Source organism: Erpetoichthys calabaricus, chromosome 2 (assembly GCF_900747795.2).
Source record: "Erpetoichthys calabaricus chromosome 2, fErpCal1.3, whole genome shotgun sequence".
Classification (NCBI taxonomy): Eukaryota; Metazoa; Chordata; class Cladistia; order Polypteriformes; family Polypteridae; genus Erpetoichthys; species Erpetoichthys calabaricus.
Genome location: NC_041395.2, coordinates 235,303,781 through 235,317,804, shown reverse-complemented (window position 1 = coordinate 235,317,804; position 14,024 = coordinate 235,303,781). Strand labels below are relative to the sequence as shown.

Genomic DNA, 14,024 nt, shown 5'->3' with positions numbered 1-14,024 from the left:
GAGTGGTTGCTCTGAGGCTAGTGATCTGCACTGGTAATCGAAAGGTAAATGCCAAAAGTGACTCTATTTCGTTGGGCCCTTGAGCAAGGCCTTTAACCTGCAATTGCTGCATCTTGGGTATGACGGTAATCTGCATGCAGCCATGTACATAGGCCTTCCAGCCTGCAGGGTAAAACCTGGGGGTTGGTGACAGAATTGGCACTCCAGCAACCCTTAAAAAACCTCACACTGTTCCATTCCATCTGAATTAGTGTGGTGCTGAAATGTCACCCATGGCTGCACTCGGGTCCTAATCTGGGATCCATGAGTTGGTTTGTCATGTGGTGGGTGCGGCAATGTGTTGTATCAGCACATGCACCTTACCTCTGTTAAACAAGGCTTTTATCTGCACAATTATTAAAATAATGTATGAATGGAACTAGAAAGTTGTTTTTGCATATGCCTTCTCCTTGTAGCCATTGATGAGTATAAAATATGCTGTGAGACCACCTCATGTAAAGTCAGAGTCAATCTGCAACTTCAGACTGTAACGTGTTTGGAGCAAATGTTTGGTCACACTGAACTTGTGCCTCGGTGAGCTGGCTGCATACCTGAAGAAGTAGAAATGCAAAAGCTGGAAGTGCAGGTGTGTGAACTTTGTGGAAACCTGCAGGAAATATTTTTTCATTATTGTTGTTGCCATTATTTTAGATCAAAGCATTCCTTTTAGTTTATGTCCATGTCTTCAACATGTACATGACTTTTGATTGTTTCTTTTTTATGATTAGCTTTCTTTATGAATATAGATGTACAAACAACTGTTGGGTGTCAGTAAAACTGTTTGATTTAGCTTTTCTCTGGATTCACTTTGTCCCTTCTTAAGTACCAGAAGATAGTTTTCCAGGACAAAGGGTGTGCATTGTATACTTACTGTGTTAGTACAATGCTAATTTGTACTAAATAAAGAATTTGTACTCACAGTTTAGAATGTGTTCTGGATGCAGCAGTATTCTTCAACTTTCATGTATTTTAAATTTACAAAAATATTTTCAAAGTGTGTCGGTACAGCCAAGCTCTTTCTAAGTTTTATTTTGCTCTTATCAATATGCTCACTGATTTTTATCATTAATATATATGTGCTAGGCATTATTAATTTAAATACGGTGTAATACCTGCTAAGCTGTGCTGACATGCCTGCTGTCTACTTAAGTAAGCATTTTTGCTAGTTTGCTTAGTAGGTGACACTAGCTAGACGTGCAAACCATTAAATGCATTTTCTTTTGCTTTGCAGGCATCCGTCCTCAGATCATGAATGGACCCATGCACCCTCGTCCATTAGTAGCACTACTCGATGGGAGGGATTGTACGGTAGAGATGCCCATCCTTAAGGATTTGGCCACGGTGGCATTTTGTGATGCACAATCTACACAGGAGATACATGAAAAGGTATCAAAAATTCTTGAGCTTAAGTAATTAGGTGACTGCTTTTGTGACAGGTTAACAGGTCCTGTTAGGAGGTTATGGTGTGTTAACTATGTCTTGTAATCTTATGATTTCAGCTGTACTATGTACTCTGTGTAATATGCTCCTTTTCCATTAATTTTTGTTATGTTCTGTGACATAATCTTTCTTGTTACATACAGTCCAGGAACACACAAGAACAGAATTAAAATTATTTTATATTGCACCTTTTCAAAGGAGGGTTTTTTGCCTTATACCTTTTGAAACATTGAATTGATGTGAAACATACTATATTTAAATAATTGTAGTTACAGACAGAAACGAGAAAGAAAATACGGATGGGAAATTACATAGAAGGCAAGAATAAGAGAAAAATACACGTTGCACATTACTCTGAGTCATTTCTATCCAGGTATAGTAGAAGAGGTGGCCCAGGTATATAAGTACCTGGAGATTTACCCTAATAGAAGTGAGATTTGGACTGCAAACTCAGAAACCATTTACAGAAAGGGACAAAGTTAACAGTATTTCCTGAAATGGCTTGAACCCATTGACATGGGCAGAATGAGAACACCTGTTCATATATTAAATAACTGGGGGGTTACAAGTGCTTTTACCCAGTGGTATGAGAACTGGAGTTGACAACAGTCTTGAGTTAATCTGGAAGGCTGGCTCTGTTTTTTGACACTAGGCTGGAGTTAATAGCAGCCAGAAGAATGCTGGCTAAGCTGTAGGCTGTCATGAACAGTGTCTCCACACCTTTTGTATGACACCCTGGCTCACTTGGGGAAACACATTCAGCTTAAAGCAGATTCTGCTGTTGCACTCAAGAGAGTGCTATCATAGGTCTTTCTTTCCAGCTGCCATTAAATGTTTCAATAACAGTTCTGGCAAAGTTGCTTTTTTGCCATTATATAAAGTTAATTCTAAGTAAACATTTAGTTTTTATTTACTTCTTTTTAATCTTAGTTTAGCTTTGAATTTTCTTATGAATTTTGTCTAGAAATTATTTTTGTGTTGACTGCAACAGTGCACATTCCTCTTGCAAATGATTGATTATCTGCCTATAGCGCTGAAGGACCTTCAATTTACAAACATAAAATGGGCAAAGCTGAACAGGCCACCTTCAGAATCACCACAGATGTGCATTTCTGAACAAGTTTAGAGTGTAACTGAGATAAATAATAGTAATAATTACTAAAATAATAATAATATATATATATATATATATATATATATATTAAATAATAAAATAAACTAAGTATAATACTTTGCAGTTTTTATTGCTTTACTGTTTCTATGATTTTGGAAACATGTTCTACTAGGATAAATGTTGTACTTAATTTATTTAATTAGTGACAAATGAAACTGTTATTCAGTTAATCTGACTGTCTATGCATGTTGTGTGCTGGTACACCCAGACTTCATATGATTAAATCATTTATCTGCTATCTGTTACAAAAAAAATCAGTTAAACCAGACAGAAAACCAAATATGAGATACTAAAATAGATGTAGTCAAATCATCTCGTACATTCTGTTTACTTCCAGGATAGCATAATTGTGCAGCAGTTTAGGTTTTCTAATCATCCATTCTTCTTACGAAGTCTGCATGTTCTCTATTTTCAAATGGGATTTCTTTGAGATTTTTTTCCAAAATGTGTGTGTGTTAAGGTAATTTGCTTCTAAATTGTCCCTATGTGTGTATGTGAGTGTGATCTCCAAAGGACTGGTATCATTTCCAAGGACGGTTCCTCACTGTGGCTCCCTGTAGTCCCACCTTCAATTGAGAAAGTTAATAAAATACATGTTTATATTTTTATAAAATTTATATTATATTAGTTTATATGTATATACAGCAAACATCCGCCACATCCTCTCAGTTGCAGGAAGCAGGTCACAGATATGTGAGGTTCGATCTCTGTAAGGGGAAGCAAAGGTGTGTACAGCTTATGAGCCCCAATTAGGGCGAAACACGTGTTGTGTACTCTTTGTATTATTTGACAAGTACTTTATCACATATCTATAATCTGCTTCTCGCAACTGCGAGGACGAGAGGACAGATTGTGATTAAGACCTACTGTATATATGCTGAATTGTTGCATAGTCACAGTGTCTTTGTATTTATACAGTTACTATTGTATCTGTGAAGTTATAGTCATTATCCCCAGGACTGAAAACAAGGCAAATTCTCACAGAGGATACAGAGTGATTTTTTTTACTTACTATTATACTTGACGTTCTCAGTTGTCCTGTTAAAATGCTGTATTCCATGTTTTCCTACATTTCTCCATTGTCTTCACCCCTGATAAATGACTGCTGTATAGCCTGCTCCTGGTGTGCATTAAGTTTTCATTCTGTTGTTTCAAAGGAGTAGTGTTTGGCGGCTAAGAATCAGCATAGAGTTATAAATTTGTCTCTGTATGTAGCAGTGATTGTTTGATAGAGCACTAACACTAGTTTGCAGACAAGCATCTGCTGTCTTATCAAAGTGACATGTTCAGTCTTTTAAGTGGTCGGTCTCTCAGCTTTCAAAGAGCAGAGATTTAGTTTTCTTAGGCATCTAGACCTTCCTTCGAAAATTACAGCGATTGCGTGATAAGACAATTTATTTGTCAATAAATGCACAGCAAACTGGCAGTTCTTTCTCCATAAATGTAACTGAAATTCTTTGCTGTTGGAAGATTTTGCACATGTTACTGGGGCTCCTGAGCGACTCTTGTTTGCTATACAAATAAGTAGCTTTACCAAAATACCTTGATGGCTGTGAATATATTTGAACAAACGAACCGTCTTCATATGTTACACATCCATGCAAAGGAGAAATGTTCACTTTTACACAGAGCTATATTTTTTTGCCACGCTGTATGCATAGTCCTTACTGGCTATATATGAGCTGTGAGAAAAGCTGTTAAACACGTCATGTTACTTCTCTGGATGCTGCAGTTAAAAAAAAAAGTTTATGCAAGCAGACAACTGCAGAAGTAAAAAAAAAAAAAAAGCTCAGATTGTCAAGGGGAATACTGACATTTTTTCAGTGAATCAACTGAAAAACATCAACATCATTTGGTTCAGCTAATGAGCAAAGCTGAATCTTTTGGTTCCCAAAAATCTTTTTATTCAGGACAAGTACTGTTTTTAAATGTCAATTAAATTTTACAATATTATGACTTATGATTGGCACCTTTATGTTGTTTTTGTTATTAAATTGCATTCAAATGCTACTTCTTTTGCAATTATCACTTATCTTGTTTTCAAGCCTACTGTCTAGCTTATTCTCCTCGCTGTTTTTTATGTTTGTCTGCAGAATCTGCTAATGTGAGAGGTTAGTGTTAGACTCAACAAGTGGGAGTCTGGGAGATATGCAAATTTAAATGTTCCGGTAGGCTGTCAGGTCTAATAAACAGAAATTCTTTTAGCAATTGTAATATGTCTAAATCTAACTGGAAAAAAATTTTAAAGCTAAAAAAAAAGTAAAAAATAAATAAACAAAGCTGGATAAGTCTATAGCAGGTACACTACTGGTTGTGTAAGAATAATTACTCAAAATAGTTCATATAATACACAGATATTTACAGATAAATAATTTCAGTTTAATGTATGTAACCAACAGATGAGAGTGCATAATAAAGCAGCTTTGTTGTCAGTTTATTCTTTATATTTAAATCAAAAAGGGCTCTATTAGTCTTTATAAGCATCATTTTAATAATTAGACACTTGTGCTCCTGGCACCTGCAGTGTACATGTAAGAGAGTATAACAAAAGTCAGATATCTCTGTGCTTTGGGATCATAAAAGATAAAAATGCTCATTTAACCTGCATAAATCTTAAATTAAAACATGTTCACGTGACACCATGCAGATGATCTGGATTTTGAAGGATCTAATATTTAAATGACAGTGGTCTGAGTACCATTCCGAGCTTTTTTTCTCTGTTTGTCCTGGGGCCGCCTCTACAGCCTTTACCATAATAATTATGTTTTAAAACGTCCAGAATCATTAACCCAAGTTTGAAGATGCATACTTTTAATTTGAATTTTGATTCACTGTATTATCATTATTAGACATGCCTATTTTTGTATAAGGCACATATGAGCAGTGCTTGTGGTCCAACGTTCATTTCTAGGATTTCTTTTGTACTTCCAAACTGAAAATATAGTGCTGTCTGGCAGCAGCTTATTACACTTCATTTATAGTAAACAGTTGTTACACAAAATATCTTTGGCAGCTTAATAACCCTTGGTAAATAAATCAAAATGGGCACTGAAAAAGGCATTGTTTATCATCTTGATCCTTCATTCAAAATATTAAGAAAAATATACCTTTTAACACTATCATTGGCACCCCTAGTGTACAGCCATGACTTCCTTTTTCACTGGGGTATAAATATGAGATGATACTCTGTATAGAAAACATGTAAACATGTACAATCATATGAAAAAGTTTGGGAACCCCTCTTAATTCTTTGGATTTTTGTTTATCATTGGCTGAGCTCTCATGACATGCCTTATGGAAACAGTAGTATTTCAGCAGTGGCATTAAATTTATTGGATTAACAGAAAATATGTAATATGCATCATCACAAAATTTGACAGGTGCATAAATTTGGGCACCCCAACAGAGATATTGCATCAATACGTAGCTGAGCCTCCTTTTGCAAATATAACAGCCTCTAGACTCCTCCTATATAGCCTTTGACGAGTGTCTGGATTCAGGATTGAGGTATTTTTGACTTTTCGACCCTGTGTTCGGATTCAGCAAGTTGGATAATGGATGGATGGATGGATGGATGGTATTTTTGACCATTCATCCAAACAAAATCTCTCCAGTTCGGTTAAATTTGATGGCTGCCAAGCATGGACAGCCTGCTTCAAATCATCCCATAGATTTTCGATGATATTCAAGTCAGGGGACTGTGACAGCCATTCCAGAACATTGTCCTTCTCCATCTGCATGAATGCCTTTGTAGATTTCGAACTGGGTTTTGGGTCATTGTTTTGTTGGAATATCCAGCCCCTGCGTAACTTCAACTTTGTGACTGATGCTTGAACATTATCCTGAAGAATTTGTTGATACTGGGTTGAATTCATCCGACCCTCGACTTTAACAAGGGCCCCAGTCCCTGAACTAGCCACACAGCCCCACAGCACAAATTTGACAGTAGGTAGCAGGTGTTTTTCTTGGAATGCGGTGTTTTTCTTCCACCATGCAAAGCGCTTTTTGTTATGACCAAATAACTCAATTTTTGTCTCATCAGTCCAAAGCACTTTGCTCCAAAATTAATCTGGCTTGTCTAAATGAGCATTTGCATACAACAAGCGACTCTGTTTGTGGCATGAGTGCAGAAAGGGCTTCTTTCTCATCACCCTGCCATACAGATGTTCTTTGTGCAAATTGCGCTGAATTGTAAAAAGATGTACAGATACACCATCTGCAGCAAGATGTTCTTGCAGGTCTTTGGAGGTGATCTTTGGGTTGTCTGTAACCATTCTCACAATCCTGCGCATATGCCGTTCCTGTATTTTTCTTGGCTAGCCAGACCTGGGTTTAACAGCAACTGTGCCTGTGGCCTTACATTTCCTGATTCCATTCCTTACAGTTGAAACTGACAGTTTAAACCTCTGAGACAGCTATTTGCAGCCTTCCCCTAAACCATGATACTGAACAATCTTTGTTTTCAGATCTTTTGAGAGTTGCTTTGAGGATCCCATGCTGTCGTTCTTAACAGGAGAGTCAAAGGGAAGCACAACTTGCAATTGACCACCTTAAATACCTTTTCTCATGATTGGACACACCTGCCTATGAAGTTCAAGGCTTAACGAGCTAATCCAACCAATTTGGTGTTGCAAGTAATCAGTATTGAGCAGGTACATGCATTCAAATCAGCAAAATTACAAGGGGACCCAAATTTTTGCACAGCCAGTTTTTCGCATTTGATTTCATTTCATACAACTAAGTACTGCTTCACTAAAAATATTTGTTTGGAAAACACCCCAGTACTCAGATGTTCCTAGGAAATGAAAGACATACCACTGTTATCTTTTTTGTTGAAAGTAGAATAAATTATTATTATGCTGGCTGAGAGGGGTTCCCGAACTTTTTCATATGACTGTATATATAGTATTTAAGGTGCTTTTAGAACATATCAAGAAATATTGAATATCTCATTTTCTCATATCTCATCATCTCAAAATAAGAGAAGAGGGGTACTTTTAAGTTCATATTGTTCAGCGCAAACTCACACTGAAAAACATTTAGGAACGCCTTTTAACCTGAATGCATGCTGTTGACTGTAAAGAGTACAGAGAAATATGTTCAATACAAATTACTTCTAGTGTGATTATTAATTTACATTACAGAAAGCTACATCTTAGCTCCTAAGTATCTAATATAACAACATTTATTTATGTAGCACATTTTCATACAAACAATGTAGCTCAAAGTGCTTTACATGATGATATAACAGATGATTTAACAGCCTGCAGGAATTTATGAAAGGCCTGCTTACCATGTACTGCACACTATAAGATGCAATAAAAGCAAAACATCACAAAATCATCTTTACAATAATCTACAGACTATTTAAAATGTTACAGAATATTGAGACAAACATTTCCAGTTCTTCGGTTTTGTGTTAACCCATAGTTTCCTCATTAAAAATAACTATTTACAAGAAATAGATAGATAGATAGATAGATAGATAGATAGATAGATAGATAGATAGATAGATAGATAGATAGATAGATAGATAGATAGATAGATAGATAGATAGATACTTTATTAATCTGAAGGGGAAATTCACAAATATATATACGCCATGTATAAATGTATAATAATATAATATTAAATGTATACATTTATCTCTCTTAATCACATTATAGTATATTATTACACTATATTATGGCCTTGTTACAACAGTTTCTTTAACTCCATAAAAACAGCATTCTGATCTTCAAAAAAAATGTGTTTTTTTTATCTTTTGCTGTAAGGCCTGAAGTATTCCTGGACAGGGCTCTAGATCCTCACAGGGCCTATTCACGCACACTCTCTAAAGGGCCAATTTGAAATCATCTGTTAACCTAAACTGTACGTCTTTGGGGCTGCCTAAGGAAAACCGGAGTGCCTAAAGGAAACTCACAGTGACACAGGAAGAATGTGGAAATCACACAGGGGAAATGTCCTGGGTCAGGATTCAAACTGTGGTCAGTAGATTTGTGAAGCAGCAGCTCTAACCACTGCCACTCTTTTGTGACTTTATGGTAAATTTAAATGTCATTGTGTATGTGGTTGTTGTTGCCTTGCTGATGAATCATTTTATTAAATAGGCTGCATACTCCTTACTTTGTGGTATTTTCTTTTTCATTCAGAGTTTCCATCTGATTCAGTTACCAATTATTTGCCATACCGTAATTTTCAGTTACACTAATACAACAATCAAAACGTTACCTTTGCCAACATTGATAATACAGTAATCCCTCGCTTTATCATGCTTTGACTTTCGTGGCTTCACTCTATCGCGGATTTTATATGTAAGCATATTTAAATATATATCGTGGATTTTTTCTGGTTCGCGGATTTCTGCGGACAATGGGTCTTTTAATTTCTGGTACATGCTTCCTCAGTTGGTTTGCCCATTTGATTTCATACAAGGCACTCTATTGGCAGATGGCTGAGAAGCTACTTAACCAGAGCGCGTATTACGTATTAAATAAAACTCCTCAAATATATTGTGAGCTCGGGGGCTGTTCGCACCCCTAGAGGATGCGGCCGCTCCTCAAAAAACGCTGAAAGATTACCTTCACATTGCTGCCATCCTTGCTGGGCTTACATGTGGCTGCTTTGTCAAGCAATATGCTTCCCGCACGGTGCTTCACATACTTAAAAGATCAAACAGCACGTATTGATTTTTGATTGTTTACTTTTCTCTCTCTCTTGCTCTGACATTCTCTGCTCCTGACGGAGGGGGTGTAAGCAGGGGGGCTGTTCGCACCCCTAGACAATATGGACGCTCGTCTAAAAATGCTGAAAGATTATCTCCACATTGCTCCCTTCAGTGCAGTTGCTTTGTCAAGCAACATACTTCCCGCACGGTGCTTCGCATACTTAAAAGCTTGAACTGCACGTATTGATTTTTGATTGTTTGTTTTTCTCTGTCTCTCTCACTCTCTCTGACATTCTCTGCTCCTGATGGAGGGGGTGTGAGCAGAGGGGCTGTTCGCACAATGGCCTAGAGGATACGGACACTCCTCTAAAAAATGCTGAAAGACTACCTTCAAATTGCTCCCTTCCTTGCAGCTGCTTTGTCCGACTGTGCTTTGCATACTTAAAAGCCAAACAGCCCTATTGATTTTTGATTGTTTGCTTTTTTCTCTCTCTCTCTGACATTCTCTGCTCCTGATGCGCACTCCTTTGAAGAGGAAGATATGTTTGCATTCTTTTAATTGTGAGACGGAACTGTCATCTCTGTCTTGTCATGGAGCACGTTTAAACTTTTGAAAAAGAGACAAATGTTTGCAGTGTTTGAATAAAGTTCCTGTCTCTCTACAACCTCCTGTGTTTCTGTGCAAATCTGTGACCCAAGCATGACAATATAAAAATAACCATATAAACATATGGTTTCTACTTCACAGATTTTCAACTTTCGCGGGGGGGTTCTGGAATGCAACCCTCGCGATTGAGGAGGGATTACTGTATAGCAAAAGAAAACTTTGACTGTTTGTCTCTTGTTTGCCCCATTATTTCTCTTTATGAGGATTTGTTGTGAAGCTGGTATTACACTTTGAGTACTACATTTCACAAAAAAATAAATAAAAGTCACCTTCCACTGTTGCAAAACATTGTTTCTAAAATATTTAAAAGGAACATTTTTTTTTTTTTTTTTTATTGCATTGTGATGCAAGTTCAATTATTATTCTTACAGCGCATCTGGAAAGTATTCACAGCACATCACTTTATCCACATTTTGTTATGTTACAGCCCTATTCCAAAATGGATTAAATTTATTTTTTTCCTCAGAATTCTATACACAACACCCCATAATGACAACGTGAAAAAAGTTTACTTGAGGTTTTTGCAAATTTATTAAAAATAAAAAAATTGAGAAAGCACATGTACATAAGTATTCACAGCCTTTGCCATGAAGCTCAAAATTGAGCTCAGGTGCATCCTGTTTCCACTGATCATCCTTGAGATGTTTCTGCAGCTTAATTGGAGTCCACCTGTGGTAAATTCAGTTGATTGGACATGATTTGAAAAGGCACACACCTGTCTATATAAGGTCCCACAGTTGATAGTTCATGTCAGAGCACAAACCAAGCATGAAGTCAAAGGAATTGTCTGTAGACCTCCGAGACAGGGTTGTCTCGAGGAACAAATCTGGGGAAGGTTACAGAAAAATTTCTGCTGCTTTGAAGGTCCCAATGAGCACAGTGGCCTCCATCATCCGTAAATGGAAGAAGTTCGAAACCACCAGGACTCTTCCTAGAGCTGGCCAGCCATCTAAACTGAGCGATCGGAGGAGAAGGGCCTTAGTCAGGGAGGTGACCGAGAACCCGATGGTCACTCTGTCAGAGCTCCAGAGGTCCTCTGTGGAGAGAGGAGAACCTTCCAGAAGGACAACCATCTCTGCAGCAATCCACCAATCAGGCCTGTATGGTAGAGTGGCCAGACGGAAGCCATTCCTTAGTAAAAGGCACATGGCAGCCCACCTGGAGTTTGCCAAAAGGCACCTGAAGGACTCTCAGACCATGAGAAAGAAAATTCTCTGGTCTGATGAGACAAAGATTGAACTCTTTGGTGTGAATGTCAGGCATCACGTTTGGAGGCAACCAGGCACCACTCATCACCAGGCCAATACCATCCCTAAAGTGAAGCATGGTGGCGGCAGCATCATGCTGTGGGGATGTTTTTCAGAGGCAAAGACTGGGAGACAGTCAAGATAAAAGGAAAGATGACTGCAGCAATGTACAGAGACATCCTGGATGAAAACCTACTCCAGAGCACTCTTGACCTCAGACTGGGGTGATGGTTCATCTTTCAGCAGGACAACGACCCTAAGCACACAGCCAAGATGTCAAAGGAGTGGCTTCAGGACAACTCTGTGAATGTCCTTGAGTGGCCCAGCCAGAGCCCAGGCTTGAATCCGATTGATCATCTCTGGAGAGATCTTACTTAAAATGGCTGTGCACCGACGCTTCCCATCCAACCTGATGGAGCTTGAGAGGTGCTGCAAAGAGGAATGGGCGAAACTGGCCAAGGATAGGTGTGCCAAGCTTGTGGCATCATATTCAAAAAGAATTGAGGCTGTAATTGCTACCAAAGGTGCATCGACAAAGTATTGAGCAAAGGCTGTGAATACTTATGTACATGTGATTTCTCAGTTTTTTTATTTTTAATAAATTTGCAAAAACCTCAAGTAAAGTTTTTTCACATTGTCATTATGGGGTGTTGTGTGTAGAATTCTGAGGAAAAAAATAAATTTAATCCATTTTGGAATAAGGCTGTAACATAACAAAATGTGGAAAAAGTGATGCGCTGTGAATACTTTCCGGATGCACTGTAAGTGTAAGGTCTGAAATCTAACCCAAGTCTTTCATGTTGTCTTTATCTAGGTGCTGAATGAAGCTGTAGGAGCCATGATGTATCATACCATTACTCTAACTCGAGAGGATCTGGAGAAATTCAAGGCACTAAGAGTCATCATCCGAATAGGTAGTGGCTATGACAACATTGACATCAAAGCAGCAGGAGAATTAGGTAAGTCTTTGTACATTATAATCACATGTGTTACTGGTCACTTATACCTGTAGAGGGTGACTTTTCTGATCCATAGATATTTTGCATCAGTGACTCTGACATATATAATTAATATAAAACAATCTGTCCATATACCAGTTCAGTAGTTGTCACTGAATAATTTAAACTCGGTGACATGCATGACTAAGACACATTTTTATTATTTTAATAATACGACAGTGCAACGTTTTCTTACTTTTTTGAGCAATTTTAGTCTATTTATGGGAGAAAATTATATAGAGTGAATAAAACAAAACCCAATGTTATTTAGCAAGTGACATTTTAGAACTTATACCAACACTGGAAATGCTTTTTCATGCTATGATCATTAACCTAGTGAAAACAGCTCAATAGTAACACAAATGGTATCTCAAGTAATCAATACATAATTGTAAATTGAACAATGAGAAGCTTAAGGGTCACAATAGAGAAATGACTCTGCTTGCAAATACATGGCATGAAGTGTCTTTCCTCATTGCTGATTTCAAAAATTATATTCTATGTTTTAAACTGTGTACCTTGTACTGCCTTAACTCACAGATCAATTAATATACATTACAAGCAAACAATACATTTTCAGTCTTTATAAATAGTGGGGGTATTGTATTTTGTCCCTTTACACATTGTGGGTGGTGGCATCTGCCTCAGGCTCAGGTACCTTTATTTTTCCCCCCTCCATTACAAGAGGCACTCCTTCCCTATCCCACTTATAAGCAGCCAACCAGTATGACTAGTTGAGGTTCTCTTATCTTGTTGAGGAAACACAGAAGTATATGAATCACGTGGCTTAGAGAAATGTATTCTAGATGTAAAGGATTATGTAGTCAGACAAGCATTGACAGGGCACTATCTTACATTGTACTTTTAGGGCTTGAATCCACATTGGAGTTGAGTCAGGAGGTCCTGACTGAGTAGCCAGCTACACAGTTTCTTTGCTGTTCTGTTAGAAATGTATCCTGAAAGCACCATATATAATAAGGACATAATTAGTTTTTTATATGTTACCTGTAAACATGTAGTTTATAGTGATAGTAGAGAAAATCTCACGTTTTTATGCAGAACACAAAAAAAAAGTTTCTGATAGAATTTAAATCAATGGTGACCAATTTTGGACAACACCAAACAATATCAAATCTTCATGAAAAAAATCACATGACTCATTTCACATAATCCATATGTAAATTCATATGTGCACAACATTTCAAACACGTGTTTTTACCAAAATATTGAGAAACAGTCAACTTTTGATTAACACGCTTGTGAACTAAAATGAAATGTTTTCAAATGTGAATGAGGAATTGAATTAATTGAAGACCCCCCCATCCATTAATTGGTCAGCTGAGAGGTGGCTTAACCATTGGCTAACACTGCATTTCATGTGATAGCAAGAATGCAAAGTTCACTGAGAGATGTACACAACTAAAAATTAAAGCTTAAAGTAAAGCGAGTAAAAACATTACCTGGAAGAGAATATGTCTTGGACTTGTGCAGATCTGAGATGCTTCAACAAACAGGAGATCAATTCACCCATATAGTTTTATATCCTGCTGCTAAATAATTCAAAGGTGATCCGGTTGAAGATAAGAATAGATTTCAAAAATTCAAATGTTCTTTGTGCCTGAGCGTATTCCATTTTAATTCACAAGAGTGTTTTCCAAAAGTGACTTGTTTAATGATATTTTAGTAAAAATTCATGTATTTGATATGTTGTAAGTATACAACTGGATGGCTTCACATGTGGATTATGAAAAATGGGTAACATGAGATACTTTTTATGGATGTTATTGGGGGA

General features: G+C 37.3%; 1 protein-coding gene across 10 annotated transcripts in view; it reads left to right on the top strand.

Moving 5' to 3' along the window:
- ctbp2a (C-terminal binding protein 2a) overlaps positions 1–14,024 on the top strand; it is a 416,986-nt gene that overhangs the window by 357,092 nt on the left and 45,870 nt on the right. For all 10 annotated transcript variants that reach the window (XM_028795274.2, XM_051922846.1, XM_028795272.2 and 7 more), the window contains 2 exons: positions 1,271–1,425; positions 12,049–12,193. In XM_028795274.2, coding sequence (XP_028651107.1) covers positions 1,271–1,425; positions 12,049–12,193 — 300 coding nt within the window. The remainder of the gene's footprint in view (positions 1–1,270; positions 1,426–12,048; positions 12,194–14,024) is intronic.